The 15,702-nt window shown below is 42.8% G+C and overlaps 2 protein-coding genes across 6 annotated transcripts; both read right to left on the bottom strand.

Annotated features, from left to right (window-relative positions):
* Positions 1–1,035: 1,035 nt before the first annotated feature.
* On the bottom strand, positions 1,036–3,165 carry atp5l (ATP synthase, H+ transporting, mitochondrial F0 complex, subunit g). Its single transcript, XM_046411821.1, has 3 exons — positions 3,007–3,165; positions 2,433–2,593; positions 1,036–1,237 (listed from the first exon to the last, which is right to left on the bottom strand). The coding sequence occupies exons 1-3, from the start codon at positions 3,056–3,058 to the stop codon at positions 1,139–1,141; spliced, it is 312 nt and encodes a 103-aa protein (XP_046267777.1). The 5' UTR covers positions 3,059–3,165; the 3' UTR covers positions 1,036–1,138.
* A 473-nt stretch (positions 3,166–3,638) lies between these two features.
* Positions 3,639–15,312, bottom strand: pdzd3b (PDZ domain containing 3b). Of its 5 annotated transcripts, none has more exons than XM_046411810.1 (12): positions 15,012–15,064; positions 7,835–7,907; positions 7,371–7,746; positions 6,902–6,966; positions 6,597–6,808; positions 6,308–6,506; positions 6,057–6,193; positions 5,684–5,888; positions 5,398–5,594; positions 5,072–5,281; positions 4,698–4,913; positions 3,639–4,608 (listed from the first exon to the last, which is right to left on the bottom strand). In XM_046411810.1, exons 3-12 carry the CDS (start codon positions 7,415–7,417, stop codon positions 4,573–4,575), a joined length of 1,524 nt encoding a protein of 507 aa, XP_046267766.1. In that variant the 5' UTR covers positions 7,418–7,746; positions 7,835–7,907; positions 15,012–15,064; the 3' UTR covers positions 3,639–4,572. The 5 variants fall into 5 exon arrangements, with proteins under 5 accessions (XP_046267766.1, XP_046267762.1, XP_046267765.1 ...); XM_046411806.1 differs by lacking the exons at positions 7,835–7,907; positions 15,012–15,064 and adding exons at positions 10,373–11,430; positions 11,607–11,728 and having other exon boundaries at positions 7,371–7,398; XM_046411809.1 differs by lacking the exon at positions 7,835–7,907 and having other exon boundaries at positions 7,371–7,398; positions 15,012–15,312.
* Between the last annotated feature and the right edge of the window lie 390 nt (positions 15,313–15,702).

Raw genomic sequence — 15,702 nt, 5'->3', positions numbered from 1 at the left:
GACCAAATGGTGTTATATGTATATTGCCGGTTAAGTACCTTAACAGACATTATAGGTCTGTATGATATGATTTTTTTGTTTGTAATGTATTATAAATGTTTCTTTATCAACACCAAACTAATTTGAACTTTTGCTTCGATAAATCATTAAACTAATAAGTGAACTACCAAACCCACTGCACTGACAAAATTCAAGGCTCCCTCTGTTGGTTGATTACAGGAACTGAATTTAAATAAATCTGACTTCTATTACACTGGGGTTCAAGTGCATCAGACCTATAGTCAAGCTGCCAAAATAGCAGCAACACTCCCTACCTTTCCTGTTAAAAAAAATAAGGGATTAAAGGTATACTATGCAAGATTTCCATGAAAAATGTACAGTAATCCCTCTCAATCATCACTTAGGACTGGAGGTGTGTTGAGGTGCAGAGCCAGCTTGAAAGAGTATTTACAGAAACCAAAAAATTCTGCATAGTATACCTTTAACTATAGGTACATTCACACAAGACACTTCCGATATTTTTGCTTTGATGTGCAACAGGACAGCAGTAAAGTGCATCACAACAACAACCTGTTATACCTTAGCAGCAGCTCATACACATCAATTTATGTCTAAAACCAACTCACTATGTTTGTCTTTGGCTGTAAAAATCTAGACTGCATTTTATTGCACATACATGGCCATTACAAGTGCAAATCTAAAGTAGGCATTAAGGAGGACATGGGTGTGCAGCAGCCAAGTGTACTTAGCAGAACAGTATTTTGTTTTTAATATATTTCCTAGCAGAATTTTCCACAAAAATGTGATTTAGATTTATTTCATTTGTAGGAAAACCACAAGTGTTACTAACACCCATAACAATGTCTATGTTGCCTAATAGCAAGCCAGAACACACAATACTTGCACCCTAAAACTGATGCAGCTAAGTGGAATTCAGCCATAATTCATTTTGGTAGCCTATGTATTTTAGACCTTTTGGTATTAACATTTGTCACATTCATGCATGGTAAATAAAAATCCAGGACCCAGAAAACATCATGTTTTTTAACAATAGATATCTGTTTATTGGTTCCCAGGATTTTTGCAGGAAGTTGAGCACACAATGCTCAAGAGGAAAAAAAGCATAACAGTCCAAAACTCAGACATCGTAGCCAATGATGCCTCCTTTGCCAATGCATTCTCCAATGTAGAACCACATCAACACTTCAGTGGCCACCAGTCCGTTCCTAAGGGCTTCCTGTGAGGATACAAAAAAATGATTAAGATTTGCTACTTGAGAAGCAATTAAACAGTCAGTGAGAATGTTCCTGTCATCATTTTCCTTATGGACTGGTTTAAATGTATTGTCACTTTACATGAAATGGACTTAACAATGTTTTGTGTCCTTGTGTCACCCTAACAACTTTAAGATATGTTGCACTTGTTACTTTTGACAACATGAACATCTGTGTCAAAAACAGTTTACTGTATGCTGATGAAGACAACTGCAAAACACTAAATAAATTCTCAAATCAATAAAAATCAAGTGTCTGTAAATAGATAGCATCCCCTCTTTCATCACTATATAAAATCTGGAACCAAGATACATTATGGAAAATTCTGTATATTGTTTGTTAAATGTGATTATTCAAAGTAATTAAGGTTTAAAGTTTCACATTAAAATATTTTTTCTGTGGAGACACAAACACTAACAGATGTTATGAACTGCACTGCCGAGATTTAGGCCTGTATGTAATGTCACTGTAAACAGTTTTCATTTGTAAATATCTAACATAAGTTAAAAATGTTAAGCGTTCTCATTCAGGTCTTTAAGTGCACAAGTTATTCTTTCCAGAAACATTTTCCAGAGACAATTCACAGTAATGGTATTTTGTAGTGTTCAAAGGGCCACTAAAGGAATGATTACATTTACCTCCATGGTGTAGGGTTGGCAGTACTGAAAATCTACCCACTTTGGCAAACGAAACAATAACAATTTGAATGACTAGATTCTACTAGAAATAACTATGAATTGTAGGTGGTTAAATTTTAAGATGAAGAAAATGTAATATTGAAGAAAACAGTTAACAGCTGGTCATGGGAGTCAATTTTTCATAGAAACACAGCCTTCCTTGTCTCGTCTTGTCTTCCATATCTTTCCGATTTTGTCTGGATATCAGAGCACTTCCATTGCTCGTTATTTTGAATGCATCCAGTCCAGCTTTCACTTGTATTCTGTCAACTGCTTAAGACACAAGTCTTGAGAACAAGGTCTAAAATCAGCACGGGATATGTGCAAACAGATAATATAGATCCTTGCATTGGGATCTGCAATATATCATAGCACTGCGATCTTTACTAAATTAATTTATACCTGACATATTTTAATCGCATCAATTGAGACTTACAGAAGTAATTCTCACATACACACATTGTATATAAAACATACGCACCCTCACTGTGGTTTGACCGAGACGTCCTGTCTGGAACCCCTTCATGATGTTTGTGGCCCCCTCGATAGCCTTGGGAATTTCGGCAGGGGTAGGGGGGACAAGTTCAACACGGGCATAGTACCAAAAAGTTGCTAACCGAGGCTTGGAGTAGGTGACAGCGGCTAAGAGAAAAGAAATATTACAATTACGTGGATGGGGTAACCTTGCTTTGCTGCGGCTTCAGTTAGCTTTGGACTGTAGAGCTCCTCTGCATGCTGATTGGCAGCATTAGCCTCACAGCTACGTGGTTTACACTCATTGAACGTAAACAATAGAAATTATGCGTTAATGCAGTAAAGCAATTTAGTCAGACCGTGCAAAGCAAAATGAGAAGCCAATTTATCATTTTCTGCAACTAAAATAATTATCTGATTTTACACTAATTTAATACATTGAATGACTGGGTGTCGGTGCAAATGACATCGCCGGCCTAGCTCCGCTTTGTCAATAAAGATATATCAGCGTTACCTACCTACAATTCACCTCCCCATTACGGGATACGTGTTATGATTAATAGTACAACAAATGAACTTACCACCGATGAGGCTAGGTACTTTAGCGACTAGCTTTTGCACTGCCTGTGCCATGTTGACGGCTTTGTCGATGCTAACTGCTCCCCCTGAATGTCACCTCCAGGACCAGGACAAGGACCCACGACTACAGCTGACTACACAAATGCCTGTACAGAAAGCGCCCGAGTTCCCTGTTGCTCTGTCAGACCTTGTTATATAACTATGGTTTACATTATAATAATGATATGTTTTTATACTGTGCAACATTTGGAAGTTTTCAGAATTTCAAAATAATTCGATTCTCATTCTCTTCACAGTGTTTAGTGCCACAGTTCAGTTACAGAATATAATTCAATAGTAAGCTAATGAATAACTACATTTATACTAAATGGCCACTAGAGGACGCACTATGTGAACTATGCTTTTTTTAAAAAACTATAAACTAAATGGGATGATTCATATATCCATCCATCCATTTTCTATACCGTTTATCCGTCAGGGGATTCATATATATTTAAATAAATTAGATAAATACATCCAATATTATAAATTGGAGACATATATGGATAAAAATATACACTTATACATTTTAATTAGATAATTATTCAGGTTTTAACATCGGCCATTCACCAAGAAGACACAAGAAAACATCATATTTGTTTTAATTCAGTTTAATTTAACATTTCATAACAACCGTTCCAGGTCAAGTACACCCTTCTGGGCCACATAACCAGTAAATTGATGAAAGTGAAACACGTACTATACTTAGGATGAGAATCTCCATCACCAGAGGGCATGACCCATCCATCAGATCACATCTCATCCAATATCTAAATGCTACCAAGTGATGTCATGATCAATTAGTCTTATAATATATTTTGTCACATCAGTTACATAAAAATATTGGGTTATGGTCACATAAATTCTGTTCAAAAAAGGTATTGTGCACATCACCACTTTTACATTTGTTTTTACATTTATACAATTTTCCCATGGCCCTTTATGGTTATGTCACTCTATGAAATTTTTGTTCATAGCATAAAGTTCATAGAGTTCAACATGGCAAATGGTTGATGAATATCCAGAAGCATTATTAATAAGATCACACTTAAAAAACAAAGAAATTGTTTCCATCAATATGATATTTCCTGTCAGGTGCATTCTCAATAAACATACTCTCTCTCTCTCTGCTCTTGACGCTATCTGCTCACCTTTTGTGTTGTAGTTTTTGAGTTTCTGCACTTTCTCCACAGTTACTGGGTTCCCTTCATTCATTTGTGGTTATTCAAGCTGTGGAGCATTTTATTCTTTTATTTATCTAACTGATGTGGCAATCACTGTCTAAGATTTAATGTTCTTCACCTCTAATTATATAATACTGACCCAAAAGACATTTTCAAATCATACACAAATACACATTGCAACATTTCTTTGAGGGCTCCACAAGTTATACTGTTTCATTTAGCTCATTTTACCTGTTTCATCTGTTGAATTTCTTTGTGAAAACCTGGGATCAGATTAAGGCAATCTGGCCAGTATAATAATATAATTGTTCAGTTAAGTTTGGAATTTCCTAGTCTCTTTGCTGCTCACAAAGATGATATCTCATAATTGTCTTCCTCCTGCTGAGATAGAGTCAAGAAAATATAGTGCACAATATGGTCAGTAATACATTGATAAAAACAGATTATATAATCTTTTAAAAGTTCATTACCTCATTGTCAGTGATGTCTCTGGTAAGTGTGTCAGCTGACTTCAACTTGTTGTAGCCTGTCTCATCTATGACTAGTAAGGAAAGAAAATGTCCTCCCTCCTTCACAAGCAAGATCACATCTTCTAGATATTGCTCTTCCACATTTTGTCCATTGACTTCCAGCACCACATCACCCACAAGTAATCCTGCACTCTGTCCAGAGCCCCCGGAAGCCACCTGCAGAGAAAAACAATATCACCACCACATCCAACCAAAAAATGATAATCTAATAATGATAATATAATGATATTCTGTCCTATTTGTTTAGTTCAGTTTTGCCCCAGATATAAGGTAGAGTAATGTTTACTAAGAGCAGATCAGTTTTTCATCCCCACCTGGCTGATGAAGGTACCAGGTCTCTGTGGGACACAGCCCAGGTTAAAGCCAAACCCCAAAGGTCCTCTTTGGAGGGAACAGTGTCTGGGTTTACAGGAGACATCCATTTCCTTTTGTGGTGATTGCTCTGCTGCAGAGGCTGGTGTGCTGCTCTCTGTTTCCTTCTCAGCAGCATCATCCTCACTGAAGAGAAGAGGTGATAGACCCAACTGTAGAAACAAAATAAAGGAAAGATACTTAAAACATATTTAGAAAAACGGCTTCATATGGATTTATCCCTCATCTCTGCTTTTTGGAAAACATGCATCTGGTAAGTGATGCCCACCCGGGTGTAAAACTCCAGCCCCCGAGGTGTGATCGTGGTGATGGAGACCTGTTGTCCACTCAGTCTCACTCTGTCCACAATGTCGCCATGACTCAGTGACTCCACTGACTCTCCGTTGACCTCCAGCAGCAGCTCTCCATCCTTCATACCTGCCTTCTCGGCCGGGCCGCCACTGTCCACCCCACGCAGAACATGAACTATTATTCAAACATACACAGATTTTTAAGTGAAAGACAAAAGCCTAGCCTGCCTGTGTTTGAGTTTTCTGCTCTTTTTGTCTTCTCACATGTGCGTCCTGATGATGTTTTCTCCAACCGAAGGAGGAAGCCGTAGCCCTCACACCCACTGACCAGGTGGAGTTTTCTTGCTCTGTGAGGCAGGTTATGTGAAACAGCCATAGTGGGCAGAATGGGTATCCTCTGTCGCTTGTAGTTCTTCTCACTCTCGTTATCAATCACTAGGACAGTGATATGATCACCACATTTTTTCTTCTGCAACAAAACATTATTTTTTTACTGCTACACAAGGATGGACAATCCAGTTTCAATCATGTAATCATCTAAGTGTCATCTAGGTCATCTTAGTTTTGACAGCAAAGCAAAGTACAGCAAAGAGTGACTGTTTTTAATGATGATTAGAAAAACAGATGGACTGCATACCATCCTGCTGAGTGCACTGTGTGTGAGATCAGACACTATTGCTCCATCCATCCACACCAGGTGATCTCCTTTACACACCCCTGCCTTTTCAGCTGCACCTCCTGTAACCAGGTTCACGGTGAAGCGACCTTTCTCTCCTACAGACCAAAAACAGAGCAACTGCATAACACTGCGCAGACTACAACTTCATGTCCTTCTGATAGACATCTAATGTGGAACCTTGGACTTGTGATTGTCAAGAGTAGTGTTACCTTCCACAGGTGTAAAGCTGATGCCCAGACCTGACACAGGATCCCTGGTGATGTGACAGAGCCTAGGTGGTTTAAAGCCCTTGTGCACTCTGACCAGACTTTGAAGGTCTTGACCTCTAGACACAGCCTGCTCATACTCCACCCCGTCCAGCACTAATAAACACAACTGGTGTCCGCTTAGCTTTATCTTCCTGGCAACCTAACTCATAAATAGGCAAACACAGTAGTTTCACTTCACAATCTCATCAGTTTCTTAGAGAACTTTATATAATGTAGAAGCTCATCTTACCTCAGAGTGAGGGACATCATCAACATAGTAGTTATTAACTTCCAGGAGCCTGTCTCCATCTCTAAGACCAACCCGCCCTGCAACCCCTCCTGTCACCACATTTCTGATTACGTGACCCTGGCGCCCCTTCTCCACCCGCAGATGGAAGCCGTAGGACTCCCCTTCCTCTCGTTTAAGAACACAGAAACGTGGGCTGGGTGTTGACACAGATTCTGGACAGGAAGAAACAGAAATGTCCTGTTGTGCTTTCTCTGAGCAGAGCATCCTCGTGGCCTGCAGAAAACTAAAATGTGTATGCAAGATACCTGAGTCCTCTGTGATAACCATCACTGGGTTGTCTATTCCCTCTTTTGGATTAAATGTAAATTTCCTGTAGGCGAAGAGATGAGATAGATGTGACATAAGATTTCAGTTCCAAACACTTTTAAAAAAGAAAAGCAAACTAATCTGTTTTACCTCTTAACTTAGCCTTAGCTGTTATTATCAATATAATAACAGAATTTATAGTTGCACATATGCCTTATCTTTGGCCCAAAGTCTGAATGATTACTAGGTTCCAAAAGTCAACACATTGAGTCGAGTCAATAACTGTTTCTTTAAAATTCCAATCAAGCTGTATAGTAAACATTCAGTTGATCTTGTTTTGGGAAGATATGAAACCTGGAACTCTGTTTTAGCAGTACGAGTGACAATTAAGTTTGACCTGACAGTGCAATATTGTATTTTAAAATGTATGAACACCAGTGCCAACAATTACACAAAGAGCAAACTTACTCTGTCAACCCTGTGACTTCCACCAAACCTTGAAAGACAGAGAACATGTCAATTTAATGCCTTTAAAAACAAAGTTCAGGTGGGTGAGATGTAGCATTCATACATTTCATACACTGAAACATATCAGCCAAAGCATGTTATTAAAGTTACTATGTTCATGCAGCATTGGTACCACACATCCCAGATCAAATTTTCCAACATAGCAACACAAGTCAGCCATGCTCATTAACTATCAGTCACATCATGGTACACTGATTTGAACTTACAGCTCTGTGATCGTCTCTGTGGTTCTGTCTACTAAAACGGGAAACATCAGCTTCACAGTAAGACTGCTGTCTGAGCCTTGGATGACATGTCTGCTGACTTTGTCTATAACCTGAGGCACCATAAAACAGGGTTTGACCTTATGTGATTATCTTTAGTCTTTGTCCTCAATAAAAGGGAAGGAATTAAAATACACTTACTTTTGCAAATGTCTAGTGAATGTGGCAAAGAAGGAATCAAAACTTCCCGAGATTTGGCACTAACACTATCAGTCTGTCAAACAGCATGTTTACACAAATCGGCATTTGTTTGTGGTAGATCATTGCACCAGGACACAAGTGGGATTCTGGAGTAAAAATACACTTAAGCCTTGAAAAACAAAATTCTGGTACACATTGCATTTGTGGCACAGCTGAGTCATCATGCACTAGTTTCACCAAAAGCCATGAACAATGTTTGAAAATAGCTGTTCATTCATTTTGCATTCATCCTAATCCAGTATAAGGAGGATCCATAATAGGGCCTGTCCTGCTCAGCATTTATGATGACGCTGTCTCTTCTATAAAATTCATGTTTAAATGGATGTTTTAGATGTGGATGCAGCTATTAGTATCAAATTAGCACTTAATGAAAATTCTAAATTCATGCTATCTGCAGATGCAGAGTAAGGTGCAGATACAGTAATATACTGTACATGTTTTCGAACTGACAGTTTAATATTGAGAGAACCACACGAATACAAATATCTTCGTATCTGGCTTTAAATGAGAAATTTTCACTGAAATATCAAATAGAAAACCTTATTGATAAACTGAAACTCGGATTGTTGTACAGAAACAGTAGGAGCTCACAAGGACGAAACACACTGGCACAAGACAAGGGAAACGCAGACTATTTGAACACAAGGGAAAATGGGGAACAGGTGGACACAATCAGGTAATCGGGAAGACAATCAGACTGGAGACACAAGAGGAAGGGCAAGTTACCTGAAACGAGAGGAGAGTTACTTTTCAAAATAAAACAGGAAATGATGAAACATAAAACCAAAACGAGACAATACCTCACCGCTGTGTGACAGTACCCCCCTCCCCCTCCTCCTCCCTAGGGACGACACCTGACCCAGGCCCAGGCTGACCAGGATGGTCTCGGTGAAAGTCCGTGATGAGAGTCTTGTCCACAATGTGGCGAGAGGGGACCCATAGGCGATCTTCCGGGCCATAGCCCTCCCAATCCACCAAATACTGTTTACCGCGGCCCCGGTTTCGAACAGCCAGCAACCGCTTCACCTGGTACACTGGCCCCCCCATCCACCATCTCCGGAGGGGGAGGCCGAGGGGCCGCAGGGACCAAGGGACTCTCCCAGACAGGTTTGACCTGACTGACATGGAACGTGGGGTGAACTCTGAGAGAACGAGGCAGGGGAAGACGAACAGCGGCGGGGTTCACGACCTGGGTGATAGGAAAAGGACCCACGAACCGCGGTGCAAGCTTCCTAGAGAAGTCTTTGAGGTTGAGGTCCTTGGCAGATAGCCAGACCCTCTGGCCTGGCTGGTAGGCAGGAACTGGTCTCCTCCTGCGGTCAGCAGCTTTCTTGACCCGATTCCCCTGACGGATCAAAACTTGCTTGGTGGCTGCCCAGATCCGCCGGCGGCGACGTAGCAGAGCATAAGCGGAAGGAACCGAGCTCTCTGGTTTATTGTCTGGGAAGAGAGGGGGGTCATAGCCAAACACGCATTTAAAAGGCATTAGACCAGTAGCCCAAGTGGGAAGGGAATTGTGGGGATACTCTACCCAGACCAGGTGTTTGCTCCATGTCGACGGGTTCTGGGACACTAGGCAGCGGAGGCCGGTTTCCAGCTCCTGGTTAAGGCACTCCGTCTGGCCACTAGCCTCCGGGTGGTATCCAGAGGTCAGACTGGCTGTAGCTCCGATGAGCCGGCAAAAACTAGACACAAATTGGGGCCACCGGTCTGAAACTATGTCCCGTGGGAACCCGTGGATCCCAAAGACATTTGCCATCATAATTTCCGCAGTTTCCTTAGCTGAGGGAAGCTTGGGCAAAGCAATGAACCTGACCATCTTAGAAAACCTGTCTACTACCATGAGCACTGTGGTGTTTCCCTGGGAGACCGGGAGCCCTGTGACAAAGTCTAAAGAAATTTCCGCCCATGGTCTTGAAGGGATAGGCAGAGGCTGTAGCAGTCCCATTCGAGGGCCGGTCGAAGACTTGTTGCGAGCTCAGACCGAGCAAGCTCCAACGTACTCCCGGACCTCCGCCCCCATGGATGGCCACCAGAACCTCCGGGAGATGACGAACAACGTCCGTCGAACTCCCGGGTGGCAGGAGAGCAAAGAGGTGTGAGCCCAATGAATCACCCGTGATCGTAGTTCTGCTGGGACAAACCGCTTATTTTCATGACAATCACTAGGCCAGCTTGACCGCCAGCAGTTCCCTGTAGCCCACGTCGTAATTCCTCTCTGCTTTGGACAGCTATAGTCAATACATGGCCTTAGTGACCCATCTTTCTTTTCTACAAAGAAGAAACCTGCTCCAGCCGGAGAAGAGGATGGGCGGATGAGACCAGCCTTAAGAGAGGTCTGGATATACTCCTTCATTGCTTCCCTTTCCAGCCCGGAAACGGAGTATAGGCATCCCTTGGAGATAGTGAACCCCGGAACCAAGTCTATGGAGCAGTCATAGGGACGATGCGGAGGTAGGGACAAAGCCTTTGACTTACTGAACACCTCCTTGAGGTGGTGGTAGCAGGTGGGCACGGTTCTTAGGTCTGGGTACTCAGGGTCTGTGGCGGAGTCAGAGGAAACAACATTAATCATAGTCTCAGTGATCTTAGGTGCCTGCGGGCCGAAACACAGTCCCTCACAATCTTTTCCCCAACTCAGAATCTGTCCAGATCTCCAATCTACGTGTGGATTGTGTTTTTTCAGCCAGAGATAGCCTAAAACCAGAGCCTGAGAAGGAGACTTGAACACATAAAAAGTCATGAGTTCTCTATGCCCCTGGATTATTAGTTCCAGAGTCTCTGTTCTATGCGTGATTGTGAATAGTTCCTTCCCATCCAGAGCACTGGCCCTGAACGGTCTAGCAAGAAGTTCAATTTGGAGGCCAATCTTCTTAACCAGACCTATATCCATTAAGCTCTCGTCTGCCCCTGAATCAACGAGAGCGCGGAGCTTCGAATTAAAGTCGTGATGTACTAACCTGACCGGTGTGAGAATGCGTTGAACAGGGCCAACGGCCGTGACATGACACCGCTGTGGGTTTCTTAGCCCGGCAGGCAGCAATCAGGTGACCCAACTCTCCACAGTAAAAGCAGCGGCCCTCCTGCTGCCGACGTAGCCGGTCCTCCTGCGTGAGTTTCACTCGTCCTAACTGCATGGGTTCATCTCCTTCCTTAGCTGGGGAGAGGGAATAGGAGCGCGAAGGCGGTTGGCGGTCGAAACGGCCATCAGCGGGCTGTAAGGGAGGGATGCTCATTCTCTCCGTGAATCCGCTCCGTTGCTGAGACTTTAGATCCCGGAGACGGTTGGCGAGAGCGATGAGCGAGTCCAGATCAGGGGGCAGGTCCAGTGGAATCATTTTCTCCTGAATGGGAGGCGCTAGACCCTTCAGGAACACGTCGTACAGAGCGGTGCTATTCCATCCACTCTCCGCTGCCAGGGTACGGAAGCGGATGGCATAATCGCTAATTTGTTCGGCACCTTGTCTCGCGTTACTCAGCTCTCGAGCCTTTTCGCGATCTCCGGAGACGGGGTCGAAGATTTTCAGTAGGGCATCCTGGAAGTCAGGGAGAGAGCTGCAGAGAGCTGAGTCCCGTGCCCACTCCGCCGTAGCCCAAGCCCTAGCCCGCCCTGCCAGGTGGGAGATCATGAACGCGATCTTAGATCTGTCTGTGGGAAAAGCGTGAGGAGAATGTTCAAAATGAATCAAACAGTCAATTAGAAACGGCTTACACTTCTTAGCCTCTCCCGAGTATCGCTCTGGAGAATCCAGTCTGGCACCCGTTCCCACTGCAGGAAAGGCCGGAGCAGGAGTGGAGACTGCGGGAAGGACAGGAGCTTGAGGAGGAGCCGATGACTTCGCCAGTTGGTCGAGGAGATCCTTTACACGGTTTACTAGATTGTTGGCGTGTGAGGCCATAGCTATCTGGAACTCCTCCTGGCGACTTACTCGAGTCCCCTGTTCCTGCAGAGCAGCTGCCATCTGCGGCATTTCCGAGCGATCGGGCGGGGTCTCTGCTGAGTCCATACTGGCCAATGTGTACTGTCAGGGTCGGGCTCAACAGGACTCAGGTGCAGAGATTGTTGCACAACAGCAGTCTTTATTCGAAATCTCAGTCTTGAGATTTACACACAGAGTGATTAAACAAAAGGCTAACAAATTACCTGAGGGTCGTCCTGAGACAAAGCGCGACTATGAAACCTACTAGAGGGAAAAACAAAATAGCTATCAAAATTACCGAGGAGAATATCTGATCCATCTACAAATGAAAGCGCTCCCATAGGAGGAAAGAATAACTATTGGTGATAAAATAACTGGAGAACAAAAAATCACTCGCAAAGCTGAGGACAAAACTACTATCAACAAGGAAAACTACTGGCGAACTAAAAATCACAAAATTAAAACAAAAACAAAATTACAACAAAAAACACTCTGTACAGAGGAAAGAACAGAAAGGCGAATACGTTCGTGGATGTGCCGAGGAAAAAGACAGAGTGAACGCACAAGGACGAAACACACTGGCACAAGACAAGGGAAACGCAGACTATTTGAACACAAGGGAAAATGGGGAACAGGTGGACACAATCAGGTAATCGGGAAGACAATCAGACTGGAGATACAAGAGGAAGGGCAAGTGACCTGAAACGAGAGGAGAGTTACTTTTCAAAATAAAACAGGAAATGACGAGACATAAAACCAAAACGAGACAATACCTCACCGCTGTATGACATTATCTGACTCAGGTTTAAAGTATTATAACTACACCTTTGAAAATAAAAACATAAAGGAAACTATTAACCATTTAACCATTTATAGGCACGTGTAGGCCAGCTGGTGTTCTGGCATGCAGGGCAGCCTGTACAGCAATGAATCACAGTTTCTCCACTGGAAGAGCCCCCCAGAGAGCACTTTACAGTGTTTTGTCCACTCAGAGGGTACCCTATAGAGAGCTTTGTCATATTTGATCAACCACAGAAGAATCAAAGAGAGCGCTTTTGCTGCATTTTATCAATTATGGGGGCACTAAGAGAGGCCATCAACATGCTGCTGCCACCACTCTCAGGCCCCTAGACAGCATTTACCACGCTGCTCTCAGTTTCAGCACTGATCATAACATTCACTGTTGCCGTCTGTGTGATGATTGCCCTTCCCTGTCTGAGAGAAGTAATAAGTAGTGGCACTTATTTACCCTTGTCAGTAAATCACCTTAACCCATCCTTGCAGCTGTACCATTGTGGCCTTTACTTAGCCTGCTACATCATCTCAAGGAAATTCAATCGAATGCAACTGGACTTAGTTATTTGTCTTTGAAGACGTTTCACCTCTCATGGGGATATGTATCTGGGGTATCAGAAAAACTCAGGAGGATCTTCAGCAAGCACCGCATCCCCGTGTATTTCAAACCCAGCAACACACTCAGACAGAGACTGGTACATCCCAAAGACAGAACACCACACACTCACAAAAGCAATCTGGTGTATGCTGTCCAATGCAATGAGGAATGCAAAGACCTCTACATTGGTGAGACTAAACAACCACTACACAAGCGCATGTATCAGCACAGGAGGCCCAACTCCTCAGGCCTAGATTCCGCCGTCTACCTACACCTGAAGGAGAAAGCTCACTCCTTTGAGGACAGCAATGTTCACATCTTGGACAGAGAGGATAGATGGTTTGAAAGAGGAGTAAAAGAAGCCATCTATGTGAAATTAGAAAAACCATCTCTCAACAGAGGAGGAGGTCTGCGACACCACCTATCTCCAATTTACAATTCTGCCCTTTCATCTCTTCCCAGGAGATTCAACAACTTAGCCTCTAAGAACAACTGCCATTCACAAAGGACCCCATGTGACTCTAACGACTGAGCTGACTGCTCACCTGACCTGAACTCACCTGACTGCATTAACGAAGTCGAAACCAACTTCACCATCCCCAAGGACTGCCTCTCAACGACTGTCGTTTGGCACAATGGGGCACTAAACGAGCCTATGACACCACTGGCCATGCGAATGCCTCCACAGAGATTAAATACCTGGATCTCCACACCAGCTAGTTGGACTAGTCCCAGCCTAGTCAAGCGAGCATGAACCGATGAAGCCTCTTGGATGAGAGGTGAAACGTCTTCAAAGACAAATAACTAAGTCCAGTTGCATTCGACTGAATTTCCTTGAGATAACCATGACCTGGATGAATGAGAATATTCACAGGCTTAGCCTGCTACAGTGATTGGTGATGCTCCTTGAACTAGAAATGATCCTGCTGTTAGTGTAGCTGTTAGTGTAGCAGTCAAGGCAAGTCATCCAAACCTTTTTTCTCCTCTGGTTATGATCACTGACTCTGTCATGTTTGTTATTTTGTTTCTACTATGCTACAAAACTGTTGACAGCAATTTGCTACAAAAGGGAACCGAGGTTCCATTAAGGGGAGCGAAAACAGCTTATACGCTAAAGTGTCCTCTCGACTACTTATCTGTTTGGTTCCTCATGTCAGTGATACAGAGTCCTTGTTTCTCAGACACAATGTGAAATAGAAACTGTTATCATAATGTAACAGGCTTGGTAACTCTGCTCCCATGAAATTTGTTTCTCACATCACATCTACGTGGCTAAGCAGCAGCTCTCCTGAATAGCTCATATCACTGTCACGCTGGTGCAGCTAATGGGTCGCTGTTTGCTTTTCCCCACCATAAACCCTCTTTATTAATGTTCTAGGGCATAGAGCTCCTCTAAGCACACAAATACAAGCTGCTGAAGCTTAACTGGATCTATTAGTTAGTCACAATACATTTTCTAATTTTGCAAAGACGAGAATTTTCAGGTGTGAGTGGTGATCACAATCATGAAATGATCGAGACTGAATTTGTTCAACATGTAAAGTTATAGAAATCAAGTCAGTGTTTTATTAAGATCCATATTTAGACCCATAGATGATGGCTGTTAACCCTTGTGATCCAAATTTGATCTCAAATGCAAAAGTGGAATACAATGGAACACTAACATAATATATGTACCTATTGATAGATATAGATAGAAATCCAATAAAATATATGGATGAGAAGAGCAATATGAATGAGACTGCTCAAGCAAGATAGCTGGAAAGCAAAGAGTGGAATATTTTGAGAAGATGGGATTTATTACCTGTACTTGATCTCATGTTGTGTCTCTTTCCCACCAGGTCAGCAGGCATCCGCGCAGACAGATGGGAGTACTGTACATTCAAACATTTATTCTGACCACAGAGAGACTCCTCCCTCTGAGGGACACCAGGCTTAATGTTTAATCTCTGTGTCAAATTTTTAAGTGCGCATACCTGTATCTGCTTTTCACTGTACCATGGACTGAGTGTACGGAACACAAAAAGTTTGTTTCCTACTGTTCTGTATGTTATTCTGTAAAAGCCACAATTATTTGTGTGCGTGTGCATACTATATCTGTGCCTGTTCCCATGAGACTCACATCCAAGACTGACTGTCAGTGCCAAGGCCAAAGCTCAGTGACAAGTTACACAAACAGACTATCGTTCCAATAACAGAGTAGCCATATGCAGATCAACAGTGTGTGTTGCAGCAGAAGAAATTGTGCTGATGCACATGGCGAGCATGACTAAGAACCGATTGGTTGGAAATAGAGGAAAGAAGGTCATCAGACATCAAAACATTATTATGGGTCATTACTAATTCATTTGAAGGGTTCCAGGAAGCCATATGACACTCAGAGATCCAATATTAGAGACGGGGGGTTGTTAACTGGGTTTGTGTTTTTGTCATTTCATCATATTTGTCTTGCATTTTTTAGTTAAAATGATTGTGGTGCCTCTTTGTCAGCATTC

Source organism: Scatophagus argus, chromosome 14 (genome assembly GCF_020382885.2).
Source record: "Scatophagus argus isolate fScaArg1 chromosome 14, fScaArg1.pri, whole genome shotgun sequence".
Lineage (NCBI taxonomy): Eukaryota > Metazoa > Chordata > Actinopteri > Scatophagidae > Scatophagus > Scatophagus argus.
This window is presented reverse-complemented; position numbering and strand designations above follow the sequence as displayed.